Here is a 17,603-nt window from a genome sequence, read left to right on the forward strand (position 1 = left end):
CATAAATTCTCCCTAAAGCTTTTTCTGCATTTGATTGAGATTATTAAATGAATTTTCTCCCTTATTCTTTTGCTGAGATGAATTAAGAAATTGATTTTTGAATGTTAAACTAAATTTGCTTTTTGATAATAAATCTAAATGGATGTGATTCAATACCAATTTTATATGTTGCTGGCTTACTAATGTGATATTTTCTGCAGAATTTTTGCATCTATGATTATTACAGAGAATGTCCAGCAAACTGTCTTTTCTGCAATGTCTTTCTCAACTTTTGACATTAAGTTTGTGATGGCTTTCTAAAAAGGTTGCAAACCATTTCCTATTTATTTGTTATTATCTGAAGGTGTTTGTGAAACAGTGGCCTTATTTATCACTTAATTGTTTGGTAGAGAACAAAAACTTGCCTGGGAATTTACTCTGATGGAACACTTTAAATTACAGCTTCTATTTTATCAATAGTTAAAAAACTCTTCAAATTTTCCCTTTTCATTTGTCAGTTTGGTAAATGCTTTTGCTTTTCATAAGAATTTTTATATTTCATATATCATACCATATGGTCATATATTTTCATATTTATTTGCAAAATATTGTTCATTACCTTGCTTTGTGATGATTTTAATACCTATAGTATCTGTAACACTATCTCCTTTATTAGTATTGATATTAGTTGTGTTTTCTCTCCTTGTCCTTTCTGTTTTTTCTCTCCAAGGACTCATTAATCTGGAGGGTGATATATAAAGTTCAAGCATTCTATGTTCCTTTCATTTTATTGAAAGAAGGTAAAAATGACACAAAGTTTAAATAATTAATGTTGTCTTTTTAAAGTGCAAATTTTTGGCTTTTTAAATCACTTCTAATTGATATTTTTGTTCCATTTTTGTGTGTTTATCATCAGCTTCTTAATATTTATGGGTATGTTTTATGTTTAATTCTTAATTTCCCAAGATAGATGCTTAGATTATTGATTTTCAGCCTTTTAAAATATCTGTAACTGGACATTTACTTCTAGTCATGGCTTTTGCTGACTCCTACAAATTTTAATATGTAGTAACTTTAATACTATTGAATCAAAATATTTTATATTTCCATTATTATTTATTCTTCCCTCATTAGTTATCTAAAAATATGTTTCTTCTAAAAATATATGGATTTTCTACTTATATTTTTCTTATTTATTTATAGTTTAATTGCTTTGAATATAGAGAATATTACCTTTTATGCTTCCCCCTCTATGAAATTTTTGAGAGTATTTTTAAGGCCCAGTGTATAATGTTTCTCTAAAATATCCATGGTGCTTTAGAAGAATGTATATTCTCCAGTTGTTGGGTATAATGTTTTATAAATGTCCATTAGATCAATTTTTCTAATTAAAATCTCCCACTATGATTGTGCAGTTACTTTTCTTTCTGCAATGGGATAGTGTAAAGTTTGCTTTATGTAATGTGAAGCCATGTTATTAGGTATATACAAACTATCTTCCTGGTGAGTTGAAAGTTTTATAATTTTAAGCCCTTCTATGTTTCTACTAATTTTGAGATAAAATTATTTTTTTCTAAGTTAATGTATGTAGATTCACCACCTTTTGGTGGATAATATTTGCATATCAATGTTCTACTTTCAAATATTCTGCTTCCTACTGTTATATATGTCTTTAATAAATAACACATAATTGAATTTTTGTCTTTTTAACTAAGTGTGACACCATATTTTAATTGAATCTAATAGCCTAAATTTAATTTAGGCTATTTACATTTAATGGTATAGCTGGGTTTAATTTTACCATCATATTATTTACTTTGTCTGATCTTTATGATTCTTTCTTTCCTTTCTTGCCTTCTTTTGGACTTAAAAAAAATTATTCCCTTTTGTCCTCCATTGGTTTGGAAGTTATATACTCTTTTACTCTTTTCTTTTTGGATACCTAGAGATTTAACAGAAAGCCTTGATTTATAAATACCAACTGCTGACAATTACTTTTAACCTTTCTTCCATATAATTAAAGGAACAAAAAATGCTTGAACTTCATTTAACAGCCCCCAAAATATGCTATTTTTGTAATGTATTTTAATTCTCTCTCTCTATTCTGACTTCCATAAAACAATAACAATGTTTTATGCCATCAACATCCATTTAGATTGAACTGTATTTTATCATTTTCAATACTCTTCCTTCCTGAATAGCCATCAAAGGATAATTTTCCTTCCTTTGATGACAATTTCTCTCAGTGTATACTTGTCTGAAACTATAGTTTCCATTTTTTTTCCTGAAACAGATTGGGATACTAGGCAGCTATTTTCTTTCACCATATTGGAAATATAACTCTATTCTTTCCTAGCTTCCACTGTTTCTGTTGAGAAACTAGTTGTAATTTGGGTCATTTTTTATTCATTTAATTTTATGCTGTATGCTTTGATGTGGTCTTTTCTGTAACTTTACTATCATGTGTCTCAATGAGGATGTCTATTTATTCACATTGGAATTAACTGTGCATTCCAATTTTTTTATTGATTATAATTCCTCAGTTTTTAGAAATTCTGAGATATTATCTTTAGATATCATTTCTGTTCCATTTTTCTCTCCTTTTATTTTGAATTTGAATGAAACATGATTGACCTTCTCACTATTTATCCCTTGCACCTCTTACCTTTCTGTATTGTCTGCTCTCTTTGATTTTTGCTCCGTATTGTACCCTTTTACTTTATTCTAGAAATAGACTTCTTACCTATTTTCCAAGTCACTCGCATTCTCTTTTTACCTGATTCAAAATTTCTGTTAAACCCATTCAATAATTGTCAATTATTTTATTTTTTAAGTTAAAAACTTTTATTATTTTTATCAAATATAATAGGTCATATTTATATTTAAATGTCATTCTCTGCTGATATTTGCAATCTTATCTTTTATCTCTTTGAAAATATTAAGCATGTTTTAGCCAGTGTATAATAATTCCAATAGTTGAAAGCCTATGGGTCTGTTTCTATTGATTATTGTTTCTGTTGGTTCTCATGCATGTTTCTTGCTTCAAGTGTACCTGGCTATCTTTATTTGGATGCTAGACATCTAAAAATATATTTATAAAAATAACTTGAGACCAAAGATGATGTGATCTTCCTACAAAAAAGGACTATTATTGGCTTCTGTCAGGCACCTAGCAGGTCCAACAATCCAAGAGCTCCTTAAACAAAACACAATAAATGAGATTTTTCTGGCAACTTCAGATTATTAAAAGCTTTGCTAGAGATTATAAAAAGGCTGGTTTATTTCAAGTTTACCTTTATTCCTATAGTGCTACCCTTTGGGGTCCCAAAAGGTAGTATAAGATGTTTTACAAGCCTCATATGAGGGTTTCAAAAACACTTCCCATATTCTCTGCACCAGAGAAAAGTGACTCCAAATTACCAGTTCACCTCCGTGGAATTTTTCTATCTTCTGGATATTAGACTGGTAATTTTTTCCTGATATCGCAGCAGGAATGTTTGTTCAAATTACCTAATCAACAATTATGAAAGGCAACATAGCTTCCTTAACATATACAACTGAAAAAGGACAAGAATTACTGGCAAGTAGAAAATTCACTCATAGGTTAGTATTTAAGGAAAGGGCAGTATCTCATTCAGAGATTCCTTGAGACAGGTGAATATGCAGTGTCAAAAATCTGTGTTCCTCATTTGTGATAGTCATAAAAAGATCAGTTAAAGGTGCTAACTATGTGGCATCTAGTGGCAAGTTAGATTTGATAAGCTGAGTCATCAAAAGATATTAAGAATATAAGACAATCCAAACAGTTTATTAGGAAAAGTCAAAAATGCAAACAAAAACAATAAAAAGTATGAAGAGCTAATTCAAAAGGCCATAAGCAGAATTGAAATTGGAATTTCAAAAAGAAGAGTTCAAAATTGCAGAGTAATTGGCACTAGGTGTGCTGTGTGTGGGAATGTTAAGCTAATATACAGGGCTAGAGATAAAGAAAACGTGAAAGGTTGAGGGTATCAGAACTATGAGACTTAGGCACTGACTCTCTGTATGATGTAGATGAACTTAGATTCATATGCTCTTAGATAAAGAGCATAATTGTTTTGATTATAGGCTCAGCCCACTGGCATATAGACATAGAATTTGAAAAATTGTCATCTATGGCATTAATGGTATTTATACATCTCACAAAATCATTGGTATGGATCACCACAGGGTAAATTCAGAATAATATGGGAGAAAATAAATTACCTGGACCAAAGAGAAAATAAACCTGAGGAAATAGGGAATTGGAAGCAGTCTTTGTGTCACTTCCTCCTGTCTCTGCCTTAGCACTATATCCTCCCCATGCACCCCAACCACAACACATGTAAATTACCAGTTAATTTCAGCAGCATACTGGTGAAGTGCAGATTTTGCAATCAGAAGATTCTATTTCAAATTCTGACTCTGCCTCCTACTGGCCTTGTCACCTTGACCTGAGCCTCTTCTCCATTTGTAAAAGGGGGATGATAACGTTTACTTACTCATGGGGACTTAGGAGAATTCCATAATTAATTCACATAAAGAATTTGAAGTGCCTGGTATATAGGAAGTACTCAATAAATATTAGTACCATCAGTTTCAATTCAGGAAGGGGATCTGGGCCATCTAAAATATTACCTGAAAGTGTCTGTCCAATACTCTCTGGCCAAAACAATCAATAGTCGGTTAGACATTTTGAGGAAAATAATTAAAAATCTTTAGGGAAAAGTACTCTCTCTGTGCCTGAAGATCTGTGCTCAGTTTGAGTTGACATACAACAAAGTGATAAAATGAGAAGAGAGAATGGTAATCTAAATGCATCAGGAACATTAAGCATGAGGGAAGTTGTAATCAAATCAATAAAATTGTTAATAGCATGAAAAGGATGAAGTATATTTTTTTATCAAATTTCAGTTTTTTTAGGATGACATGACAGTTCTTGAAACCTGAAGGAGGAAAGCTGAAGGCAAAGAGTTCCATTGGACACCACAGGTTATCACTAACTCCAAGAAATGTTGCTTGTGGGAAATATAATCATTATAGAATTACAGTCTTATCACATCATCCACTACTCTCTCTTATTAAGTTTTCCTCTTCCCCAGTGTCTACATCTCCTTTTCCATTTTCAAATAATTAAGCAATAAATCCTACATTGTTACCATTGGTATCAGTGTGTATGACATCCACAATATTTGCATCAGTGTAATCTAATTTGCCCTTTGATGGTTTTCCAGAGAATTGTGGTCCAGCAGGGTCAAGACCTGAAATTCAAGAAAGAAGCTATTAATCTATAAATCAAGTCATACTACAGAGTTCAGTAGATCATATGCTTGCATTATTATTACATTATAAACATAATGAGCCTATACAGTTTTAGCTTAAACCTGTCCAAAAACAAATCTAACAATAAATGAAATTAGATGAATAGCAAGTATCTTCTTTATTTGAATAATCTTTTTTCCAGTCTTCAGAGTTCATCAATGATGTAGTGTTAAGCCACACTACAGATGCCTAGGCAAAATACTGTGGGGTCTTTTAGCATTTTTACTTAAGAAGTAATTAGGAATACACTGATAGTAAATCTCTATTTAATAGAAAGTAACTACTACTACTGCTGAGGAGGGGAAATAATAAATACTATCCTGGTCCTGTCTTGAGCTTCATTCTGCACCATCTCATCCTGGATCTCTCTATAGGTCTAAAATGTTAAGTGCAATTTGAGCTTGGAATAAAACATATTTATTATTAGCTTATCATTCATTTCTCACAAAAGTTTCCTGCATACACATAAGAAAAATATATTAAAAGTTTCATAAAATATAGATATTATTTCTGGTGTACTTGAAATTCTAAATAAAAATTTGAAGCTCATGACCTACTGCAGTGTGTCAAAAAAGGTGAGGCGGACATGAAATGCAATGCCTTGAGAACATCTATGCAATAGGGCAACAATCATCTTAAAAAGTAAAATACAATATTGCTTTATCTCAGTACCTTCTGTTATCCCTAGTTTATTTGGCCCACATGACTGAATGAGGCAGAAACTTCTCTCTTCCTATAAATTGTTCTGATGTAGAACCACTGCATTTGCTGGCTTTTTAAACCTTGATGATTGCTTGGCATGTGGAACCATTCAAACTAGACTAATATGTGAATCAACACACCTTAAAATAAAGTAGGATTACTAGCAGATCAAATTGAGCTAGTATGGTGGTTGAAAGAGAATGGGCTTTGGATGCTAGAGACGTTTGTATAAATCCTGGCTTAGCTGTTACTAACTTTTTGACCCTCCTGCATTCATTCAGTTAACCTCAACTTTCACATCCATATAATGAGAATCAAGTTAAAACTGATCAAAGTAAGTAAGGTATACTTAAGGTTTGTAAAGATCCTAAATATCTAAACAAGTTATTCACCTCTACCCTCCTCCTTTGTTAACTTAAGACTCTAGTATTAACATTTGAAATTACTATAAATCATCTATGGGAATAGATCTCAATAATTCTAAAAAGCTAAATTAACTGGGGAGGGATACTATCCTTCTAGTTTTAAAATCACCACCATTCCTAAAGGGAAGCCTGAACGTCCATGTCAGCATTATTTGGTTACTAAGCTTTGTGGATGCAGTAACCTTGTCAAGGAAATACAAGGAGAGCTGGAGTCCAGAATCCCTCAGGCATGGATATCAACTCCTGATTCTCCCTTCTAGTGTTCAAGTAAAATTGTCAAAAGAATTAAAATACATTAAAGTTTCTAAAATTTAAGTACATGGTAATAGGTTATCTTCTTAGTTAATACATGAAAAAAGTTTTACACTTAATGGGCCAAACTTTCCTTAGGATTGTTACAATAATGTGTCCTTAAAATTCATATGGGACTGCAGAAATTAATCATTTTCCTCCCATTTCTATATGGGTAACTTAAGTTTGGTTAAGAAATAAGTAAGACGTAAGAGTCTAACCAAACAAAGATCAGCATTTGAATATAATATAGAAAAAAAAAGTTTGTGCATCATTTCCTTTCCTTAAATATTGCCCCTGTTAAATGTTAAAGTAATAACTTCTGATGCTTAAAAGTATACTAAAATATTAATTTTGTCAAAAATATTTTACCTGTTATTCTTCCAACTTGACCATGAAATATCTTTCCAACAAATCCACTAATATGAGCCCCTAAGCTCACACCTATGAAATGAAAATTATCAAGAGATGCTCCATGCTTCTGCAATTCAAAATACAATGTTACAGTTTTCATTTCAGAAAATCACAAATTATGCCTGTTGCATCAATATTCTAAAATTCATTATTTTTTCTGGTTTAATCTATTTCTGGGAGACAGGGAATGGGATTTTATAATTTCAAATAACTATATCTTTGTTCAACTTTTTCCATAAAATATCTGATTTTTCTGTACACAGTTTTAATACCATTAAATTTTTATTTAAAAATTTAGAAAACGTTGTCATTTTTATCTAGAATAGCATATGCAAAATAATACATTTAATTAATAAAGCATTTTGTAATAATAACAAAACTTACTTTGTGCTAGCTACCTTGGTATGTGTTTTTAAAATCTCATATGTAATATTCACAATAGTCCTATGAGTTACATATTTTTATCCTATTGCCTAAAACTTTCCCCAGCACCTATTAAATGCTGAATAAATATGGTTTGATAATGAGTTGCCCAAAGTCTCATATACTTATTACTATAAGGGAAAAAGACTTGAAATCCAGGTCTGTTCAACTCCAAAATATAAACTAATCTACCTCCCTTTTTTATCTGTAGATTGTGTCAAAAACTTTAGGAAGACCAAACCGTGTGAAAAATCATCCTTAACTCTGGAGATGATAAAATGAGACTCAGAGAGTTTAAGTGATTTCCCCCAACACAAGCTGGAGAGTAATGGAGTCTGATCTTCCAAGCCCGTTTTTTTTTTCTTGTCTTTTTGTTTTTTAAAGATTTATTGATTGATTGCTATGTTGGGTCTTCGTTTCTGTGCTAGGGCTTTCTCTAGTTGCGGCAAGCAGGGGCCACTCTTCATCGCGGTGCGCGGGCCTCTCACTATCGCGGCCTCTCTTGTTGCGGAGCACAGGCTCCAGACGCGCAGGCTCAGTAGTTGTGGCTCACGGGCCTAGTTGCTCCGCGGCATGTGGGATCTTCCCAGACCAGGGCTCGAACCCGTGTCCCCTGCATTAGCAGGCAGATTCTCAACCACTGTGCCACCAGGGAAGCCCCAAGCCCAAGTTTTGAACACCTTCTAGAGTCTCAGCCCAGGAGAGGGGGATGGGGGCATTAGGAGCTTAAATGAGGAAGAATTTCTTCTACCACACTCTCAGGAAGCAGGTCATGGTCCATTCTACACAGTGACACATCCAATGGCTTACAGAAAGATGTGGAACATTTACTCTAATGAGAAACTAGATTCAGGTTTTCCAGGCACAGAATGATAATTTTCTTCAAATTTCTCAGACCAATGCCTGGAACCTCCAGGGAGTATCACTCTCAACTTCAGTGCTACTGAACTTTTCATCCCTTCTCCTTAATATGGAGACTTTGCAAGCAAAAGCACTGTTAGAAATCTAATACTACAATTTTCCTAAATTTCTCTATTTAACATTCACATGTTCCATACTTTGAGGTACATATTTATTAATTAGAGAAAAGACCACTGCTAAAAGGAAAAATCAATTATGCAATTTATAGACTGTCAGTAAGAACGGGTGAATCAATTACTTCTTCTGTCTCCAGAGGCATGGTTTGGTTTTGTCCAAATTTGAGGATGTAAAAATAATAATGATAGCTGATTTTATTCAATGGTTATTATATGCCAAGTGCTGGTTAAGAATTAATTTCATTTAATACTTAAATAAAATATTGTTAGAAAGCTTTGTTATCCCAAATGTATAGACAAGGAAATGAGGCAGAATAGTTAAGCAATTGCTCCAACTCACACAGATGATATGGATTTGGTGGTCTTTGAACCCCTCCAGTCTGACTCCAACCACTATGTGCAACTGCTTCTTGGATCTATGACGCTTGCTCGATTTCAGCAGAGGCTTGGAAGTTCAGCACAACACAACTCAAAGGCGATTCCAAGCTCAAGAATGTCCCCAAATCATATATCACCCTTCTTTCTCTCGAGCGCCACCACTACCACCTCCCTCTAGAACAGACATGGATCTTATATGTATTGACTTAGCAGTCAAAGATCAATCAGACTATAGATGACCTAGAACTGGCCTGAATTTATTTGACTCGTCCCAACCCTGGGTCTAAATGCTGGATAAACCTAAATGGAACTGAGACCTGCCTCCACTGTTGGCAAAAGTATGCTACTTTTCAAGCTGTTTTCCCCTCACTTTTACCAACGCACACTTGATTAATTTGATACATTTTAGACATACCTTAGAAAATATATCTAAAAAATCTAATGATTATATAGTTTATCCCCTCTGTGCACATAGAATCACTACATTATCCTGAAGTATCAAAAAACAAAAATCTTAAAATATTTTAAGATAAAACACAATAATTGAGTCCTTAAGATAATTTTTAAAAAATAAGGTCACGTCTAGGTATAGAATTATCCTTACACAAAGAAAAGATGGCTGCATACGTTAGCATATCAATGCAGTAATTCTAAATGCTACAGGAAAATGGTATTTTATTACCACTTTGCAGTATTATATAACATACTGTATATTGTATAACATATAACACATAAAATTCCAGACTTACCAAAAGATTCTGAATGTACCTACTCAAACTCACAGCAACTTTTCTGGTATTTTTAACTGCTCTACTGTAAAAAAAAGTTGTAGCACCTCGGTTCCAGTCTACTACAATTATATTTATATCGTCTTGGTCCAACAAAATTCTCACAAAGTTCTGAAGCCATGGTGGAGTGGAGCCCATTGGTCTGTATCCATGAATAAGCCAGACTGTTTTCTTTCTTGGGTTGAATTTAACATTAAGTGAGTTATCCTGCTCAAACAGTGACTCAGCACAGCTCGGGTTGTTCCTTGTATACAATATCAAAAATATCTCCATTTTGGGATTAAACAGATCTCTGAAGGAATCCTTTAAACTTAGCCGAGAGAATTTAAGGCATGGTCCTTTATTCTCTGAAATAAAAAAAAGAAGTCAGTCAAGCTGAGTATTGGAATAGTATTTGATTCGATTCCTGTTGCTGTTGCAAAGAAAAAAATTGAACTTGGAGGGTGGGGAGGTTTTCACTTTATTAGCATTTTAACATAATTTTCTGAGCAACTACAATGTTTTAAGTAATTCACTGATTACTTAAATAGACCTTTTTGAACTAGATGTATTCAAAATTTACAATGAAATATAGAAATAAATGTGGTTGGCTAAAAATTAAGAATTAATTTTTATCTGTACAAAATAGCAACCGTGTGATTAAAATCGTTAATATTGTTAATACGGAAATTGCTATACACACCAATAAAAGCCCATAAATTGACTACGAACTTTAACAGAAATTTTACAGGGACTTCCCTGGTGGTGCAGTGGTTAAGAATCCACCTGCCAATGCAGGGGACATGGGTTCGAGCCCTGGTCCGGGAAGATCCCACATGCCAGGGAGCAGCTAAGCCCGTGCGCCACAACTACTGAGCCTGCGCTCTAGAGCCCTCGAGCCACAACTACTGAAGCTCACGTGCGTAGAGCCCGTGCTACACAGCAAGAGAAGCCACTGCAATGAGAAAGGCACGCACCGCAACGTAGAGTAGCCCCTGCTCGCCACAACTAGAGAAAGCCTGTGCACGGCAACGAAGACCCATCGCAGCCAAAAATTTTAAAGAATTAAAAAATAAATTTACAGAAGAATATTTAGCTATGGATAATAAGCATTGGAAAAAAATATTTTACCTGACTAGTAATCAAATAAACACAATCAAAACAAAAAATATATCATTTTTTCCCTATCAAATTAAACAAAATGATAAAATCCTTTAAGTACATAATACTTAGAAGGGTAAATTTGTAACAAATATTCATATACATGGATGCTGAGAGCATAAGTTGACACATCCTTTTGAAATTTTATATGTGTCTAAGTGTATACTACACAGACATAATCTTAAAAATATTTACTCTTCCTAATTTTCTTTCTAGGATTTACATTAATGAAATAAATAATTTGTATTAAATATAAAGACATTAAATCAACTGTCCTCCAATACCAAAAAAAACCTCTAAAAAATATAAAGACATTAATCAGAGGGTTATGCATAATCACACAAAAATGTAAAACACCTTAATTATCATCATATAGAATTTCATCAATGTGTGCATCCTATTTGTCTATCTACCTACATACCTACATATCTATCCATCCATCCATCCTAGAAAGAAGTAGAGCAGAAAATGAAATAACTAAGCCAAACCAACAGCAATAGTCATTACTAGGCAGTGAAACACAGCTGCTTTTTATTTTCTTTTCATAGTTTTTAAGAATTGTATTTTTTTTTCCAAAATAAGCATATAATCTCAAAAAGAATTTTTAATGAGAATATATGCTCATACTGCTTCTGGAAATTTAACTTGGTAAGAAGATTTGGGAAAACAATTTGTCAATATATATCAAAAATGCACAAAAATGTTAGTAGTGTTTATGCCAGTAATTACACTTCTAAGAATTTATCCCAAGAAAATAGTCTGAACACATGTGAAAAATGAATATACATTATTTTAATACTGGAGAAATAGAAGTGATTTAAATGCCCAGAAATAATGATGTGCTTAAGCCACTACATATATAGGTATTTGATACATTTAAATGTTTATTTTAACATATATAAATATATATTTAAAACTACACATATATATTTTATATGTAGATATATTTGGTAAATCCATAATAATATGCACTAGTTGCCATCAATCTAGTTTGGAAATTATATCTGTGACATTGTCACAATTATTTAGAAGAAGATAAAGGACGAAGGCAGTGAAGAAGAAGCAAGACCTGCATTCAATTCTCAGATTAACAGCTGAGAGATACTTGGACAAGTGAAAAACTTTGATACTTCATTTGTTCTAAGTACAAAGGAATGAGGAGGTGGAGAGGAGAAATAAACCTCAGTGCAATATCAGTACTTACTACACAGTACAAATTGTGTAGGGAATTGTGCTTATCCACCTTCCTACCAGCTGGAACTCTGAGAAGTCTAAATGCAATTGATACATCCAAACTGCTGGTCCACTCCAAGCCAAGGTAGATTTTACCTGGCCCTGGAATGAGTAATGAGGAATAAACAATGGAATCTCTGTGATAAAATAAGGGAAAGAAATAACTTAAAACATTCAACAGAAAAGTCTATGGCCTATTACCAGGATCCAGAAGTAATAGCAGAAAACTCTTTAGCACCCTCATTAGAATGCAAGAAAAACCACATCTCAAAAACAGGAGGCCACTAAGAGAAAATTTATTGAGGCGAAAAACAATAGGCTAAGTTTAAAATGGAATAACGAGGAAATTCCCTGGCAGTCCAGTGGTTAGGACTCTGCGTTCCACTGCAGGGGTCACAGGTTTGATCCCTGGTCAGGGAACTAAAATCCCGCGTGTGGCGCAGCCAAAAACAAACTGATAAAATGGAATAACAAGATACTCCACTTCAGGAAAAGTAAAAATGCAACTGCAGACTAAAAATTCACTTTATAGATGCTAAAACCTGGAAATCTCACCTTATAGTAAGAAAATGAAGGAAGAAAGATATTTAAATTATGAAGGTAAACACAGATATGGGATAGGAAATAATGAATCAAATTAAAAATCATCAATGTTCCCCTGGCAGGTGGGGGAGGAATTGGGGAGAGAGAGTTTAAAACAACTAAGGAAATAATTGCATACCAGTGTGTGCAAGCTGAAAAAGGCTCAGCATGACCTAGAGAAAATCAGTTCATCAGACTCACCAAGAGACCTCCTAGAACCCAGTTTTGGTTTCAATGAAAGAAAAAATATCCTAAAAATATCAAAGCAGAAAATCCAGGTACAAATAGAAGAATGAAGTTATGGTGACTTCAGATTTGTCTTCCAAAACAATACATCAGACAGATAAAAGTGTAATAAATGAAGATTATAAGTGCAAAAGTTTGTGGCCTAATAATTTTATATTCTTCCTAAAGTATACCACCCATAATTGACTAAGTACAGTTCCTGACATCATTACTGTTAAGTAAATGGTAGATTTATTGAAGACAAGATCCATAAAAACTCACAGTATAAAAAGAATGAAAGTGAGCATAGAAACAAGTTAGACACCAATATAAGTGTAAACAGCATAAAACTGAGTAAAAAAAAAAAAGCAATATCAGAAGTTATTCTTGTTCAAATGTTTAATAAGAATATTTAGTATAAGTCAATATGCTAATAAAATGAGAATGTAGGTTAAAAGGGGTATAGAGAAAGTAAGTGTGGTACAAAAATTCCTTAACTGGGGGATTCAAAATATGTCAATTTAAAAAAATTCAATAAATAGATAAGTATGGGTTTTAAAAAATATTGAAAACTTAACTGTTAACCATTACACTATATAAAAGAGTACACATAAATTTCTACACACTAAATAATATAAAAGTATAGCAACAGTGTATATATACAAAAGACACAACGAAAATGAAAAATATAGAAAGTAGAAAGCATAAAACAAAATGATACAATTACACAAGAGAAAAAGATATATATGATATATAAACAATTATGTAACTGTAATAAAGCCTTCCTATTAAAAACCAAAAAAAAATCAGCTTTCATAAAAAAAGAAACTTATCTATAAATTATTTAAAGAAGTACATGGGAAATTTTAATGGAGAGGTAGGTATATTCTACACAAATAAAATAAAAGGAAACTAGGTTGATATACTAGATTGCAATGATGGCTCCAATTCATCACTCTTTCCTGAGTCCATGCCATTTGTCTTGTAACTTTGAGGTATTCCCATGATAAGCGGGGTGATTTGCCCCACTTCCTGATATGGGTGCAAATAGTAGAGCTTGCCCTGGAAAATAGGACATTGGTAGACATAATGCAAGCAGATGCTGAACTGGGCTTGCACGTTAGGGCTGGGCCTCCCACACTTCTGCCATCACCGTGAAAATACCCCAGGTCTGGCCTGCTAGAAAAGTAAGGACAGGTGTAAAAGAGCTAAGTTGTGTCAGTCTCCCCAGCTGATTGACAGTCAGTCAACAGCCAAACCTGCCAGCAAACCCAACAAAGAAAAGCAGTGCTGACCCAATTCCCACCTGACTCCATAAATGTGAGTAATAACTGCATTACCTCAAATGCCACTGAGGGTCTGGGTTTTTATTTTGTTTTGTTTTGTTTAGCTTTATTGTGACATCATATAATCAATTTCATCAGCAATATTAATATTAGGTAAAGAAAATAAAAACAAAACTTTTCCAATGATACAAAAAAGTTAAACTAGTGTACTGTAAAACTCTTAAAGAACATCGAACTGACTAAACTCGGGTAGATTATAGGAACAGAAAGAAAAATAAAGTTCTAGGCATCAGATACTTACAGGAATCCCCAATAAGATTATCAGTGGATTTCTCAGCAGAAACTTTGCAAGCCAGAAGCAGTAAGATAATATATTTAGAATGGTTAAAGAGGAAAACTTTCAACCTAGAATTCTATATCCAGCAAAACTGTTCTTCAAAAATGAGAGAGAAATAAAGACATCCCCAGACAAACAAGAGCTGAGGAGTTCATTATCACTATAACTGATCTCTATGAAACGCTAATGGGAGCCCTCAAGTTGAAAAGAAAGAGTGTTAGACAATAACTTGAAGTCATATGAAAATATAAAGTTCTCTGGTAAAGGCGAATTATGAACAAATATAAAAATCAATATTACTGAAATTTTGATTTGTAACTCTACTTTTTATTTTCCACAGGATTTAAAAGACAAATGCATAGAAATAATTATAAATCTATGTTAATGGGTATGCAATATATAAAGATATAACTGTGTCATCAGTAACATAAAGTGAGGGAAGCAGAGCTTAAAGGAGTAGAGTATTGTTGGGAAAACTAGTAAAGTAGTATTGTTCAGGCTTCAGAGGCAGAAGCAGGCCTCTGCTGGACCTGTGACCCTTCCTGGGCTGCGCGCCTGCTTGCACACTTAACAATTGCTGCTAGCAAGTCAAAAGGCACTTACGATAAGAAAGGGAGTGGGTCTTGGAATTTCTTGAGCCCTGGAGACCTGGCCAGTCCCCCAGGATCTGGAAAACTTTGCGACTCACATGGTGAAACCAACAGCACTGTTAAAGTGAATCCAGAGCTGCATTTTTGCACGCGAACTGATGATATCAGTTTGCGGCCTGGAATTATAAACAGAAGCCCCCAGAACTCCAATCTGAAGTCTCACCCATGGGGTGGATGCACCGCCCTGGACCCTTCCCAGCTGGGGCTCCAGATTGCTGTCACCCGGGACTTCGCAGCTGCTGTTTGGATCTGGAAGTAGGTGTTGGCCCAGTTTGGTGATGTATACCCTGTTATGTTTCTGTAATATTCTTACTCCTTTCCTTCTAATGATTGCATATTAAAATTAAGTTAGATCACCTTTCATTAAAGAGTTGATTAAAGCTGTTTATTTGTGTGAAACGAGTGGTTATTTTGCCAGTGAATCCAACAAACCTTAAAACTGAAAGCAGGCTTTCGGCAAAACAAGTATTTTATGTGAAAGTTAAGTTTTTACTGAAGTCTTTATTGTCTTAACTGGAGTTAAGTTAGTATCAATTTAAGATAAATTGTCATAACTTTAGATGTTATATGTAATCCCCATGATAAACACAAACAAAATAATCTATAGAATATACACAAAAGAAAATGAGATGGAGATCAAAATGTATCAGAACAAAAAATAAATTAAAAACAATGAAGAAAAGAGATAACACTCACTTCAAACCCATTAGGATGGCTACTATTAAAAACAAACAAACAAAAAACGAGGAAACAACTCTTGGCAAGAATGTGGAGAAATAGAACCCTTGTGCATTGCTGAAACGTTTCAGCTGCTGTGGAAATGTTATGGTGGTGCCTCAAACAATTAAAAATAGAATTACTACATAATCCAGAAACTCCCATTCTGGGTATATATCCAAAATAATTGAAAGCAGAGACTCAAAGAGATTTTTATACATGCATGTTCATAGCAACATTATTCACAATAGCCAAAAGGTAGAAGCAACCCAAATATCCATCAAAGGATGGATGGATAAACAAAACCTGGTATATACATCCAATGGAATATTATTCAGCCTTGAAAAGGAAGGAAATTCTTACACATGTTACAACATGGAATAACTTTGAATATGTTATATTAAGTGAAATAAGCCAGTCACAAAAATACAAATGCTGTATGATTCCACTTAAATGAGGTACCTAAAGAAGTCAATTTTATAAAAACATAATGTAGAACAGTGGTTGCCAAGGGCTGGGGAAAAGTGGAAAATGGGGAGTTCAAGGGGTACATATTTTCAGTTTGGGAAGGTGAAAATGTTCTGGAGATGGGTGGTGGTGATGGGTGTACAACAGTGTGAATGTACTTAATGCCACTGAACTGTACACTTAAAAATGGTTAAAATGGTCATTTCTAATATATGTTTTACCACAATTAAAACAAAACAAACGAACAAACAAAAAATCTTACAGAATCCAATTCCTGTCATTATAGATACTATTCCAGACATGCTTTACTTCTGTAAACAACTAGAACACTCGATAAAATATATGAAAAAAAAAAGTTTAGACACTGGACAATAAGAAACACAGGACTATAATAGCTAAAAAAAGGTAAACAAATGATTTGAACCATATACCTAATACCTTTCTACCTGGAGGCAGTTTCCAGGCTTCAGTGCAGGAAGGTTGAACCCAACAAAGCATGGCGGTTTTGCCAAGTTGAGGAGAAAGACAGGAGTTTGAAGAAGTTGAAGCAACTAGGATTTGTATCACAGTGTGCCACAAAGGAGGGAGCCATGCAGAGGCAGAGCTGAAAACCCTGCAGAGGAGTCCTCTTGAATCTGTTGCTGGAGACAAACCTATGCCTGCATAGGGTGAAACTCCACAAAGAGCTGTAAGCTCAACAATTCCAAAGGTCACATCAGGCTAGGAGACACTGAAGTTCTGACCAGCCAGAGGAGAAAAACCTTAATGAACATCAGGGACATTCAGTGGGGACCCCAGAAGGGTCAGACTTAGTTACAGTGGAGCTAAACTAGTTCTAGAGTAAAAGAGAACTTAGACCCATTCTTTCTCCTTCTCATTCTCTCAGCTCTGCTTGCTTTGATTTGGCTTCATTCTCTGGCAGGCAACAGGCCTTGTGTGTGAAATACTGAGAGAAAATATTAAAAATCTTGAGGTAAGCAAAGATTTTTCAGATACAATAGAGTAAGCACGCAACATAAAAGTGATAAATTGGAAATTGTCATAGTGAAGGATGTCTGCCCCTAAAAGGACACTGTTAAGAATGTGAATATGCAGGCTTGCAAAATATACACCTGAAAAAGTACCTGTATCCTGAATATATATGTGTTATGTTGTATGTGTGTGTATACACACACATATATGTAAAAT

General features: G+C 33.9%; 1 protein-coding gene across 2 annotated transcripts in view; it reads right to left on the reverse strand.

Moving 5' to 3' along the window:
- The window catches only part of LIPI (lipase I), a 69,772-nt gene that overhangs the window by 44,359 nt on the left and 7,810 nt on the right, over positions 1-17,603 (reverse strand). For both annotated transcript variants that reach the window (XM_059922223.1, XM_059922222.1), the window contains exons 2-4: positions 9,739-10,124; positions 7,110-7,218; positions 5,157-5,258 (exon numbers count right to left, since the gene is read on the reverse strand). In XM_059922223.1, the coding sequence (XP_059778206.1) occupies positions 5,157-5,258; positions 7,110-7,218; positions 9,739-10,050 (523 nt within the window). In that variant the 5' untranslated portion in view covers positions 10,051-10,124. The remainder of the gene's footprint in view (positions 1-5,156; positions 5,259-7,109; positions 7,219-9,738; positions 10,125-17,603) is intronic.

Source organism: Balaenoptera ricei, chromosome 4 (genome assembly GCF_028023285.1).
Source record: "Balaenoptera ricei isolate mBalRic1 chromosome 4, mBalRic1.hap2, whole genome shotgun sequence".
In the NCBI taxonomy this organism is placed as follows: Eukaryota; Metazoa; Chordata; class Mammalia; order Artiodactyla; family Balaenopteridae; genus Balaenoptera; species Balaenoptera ricei.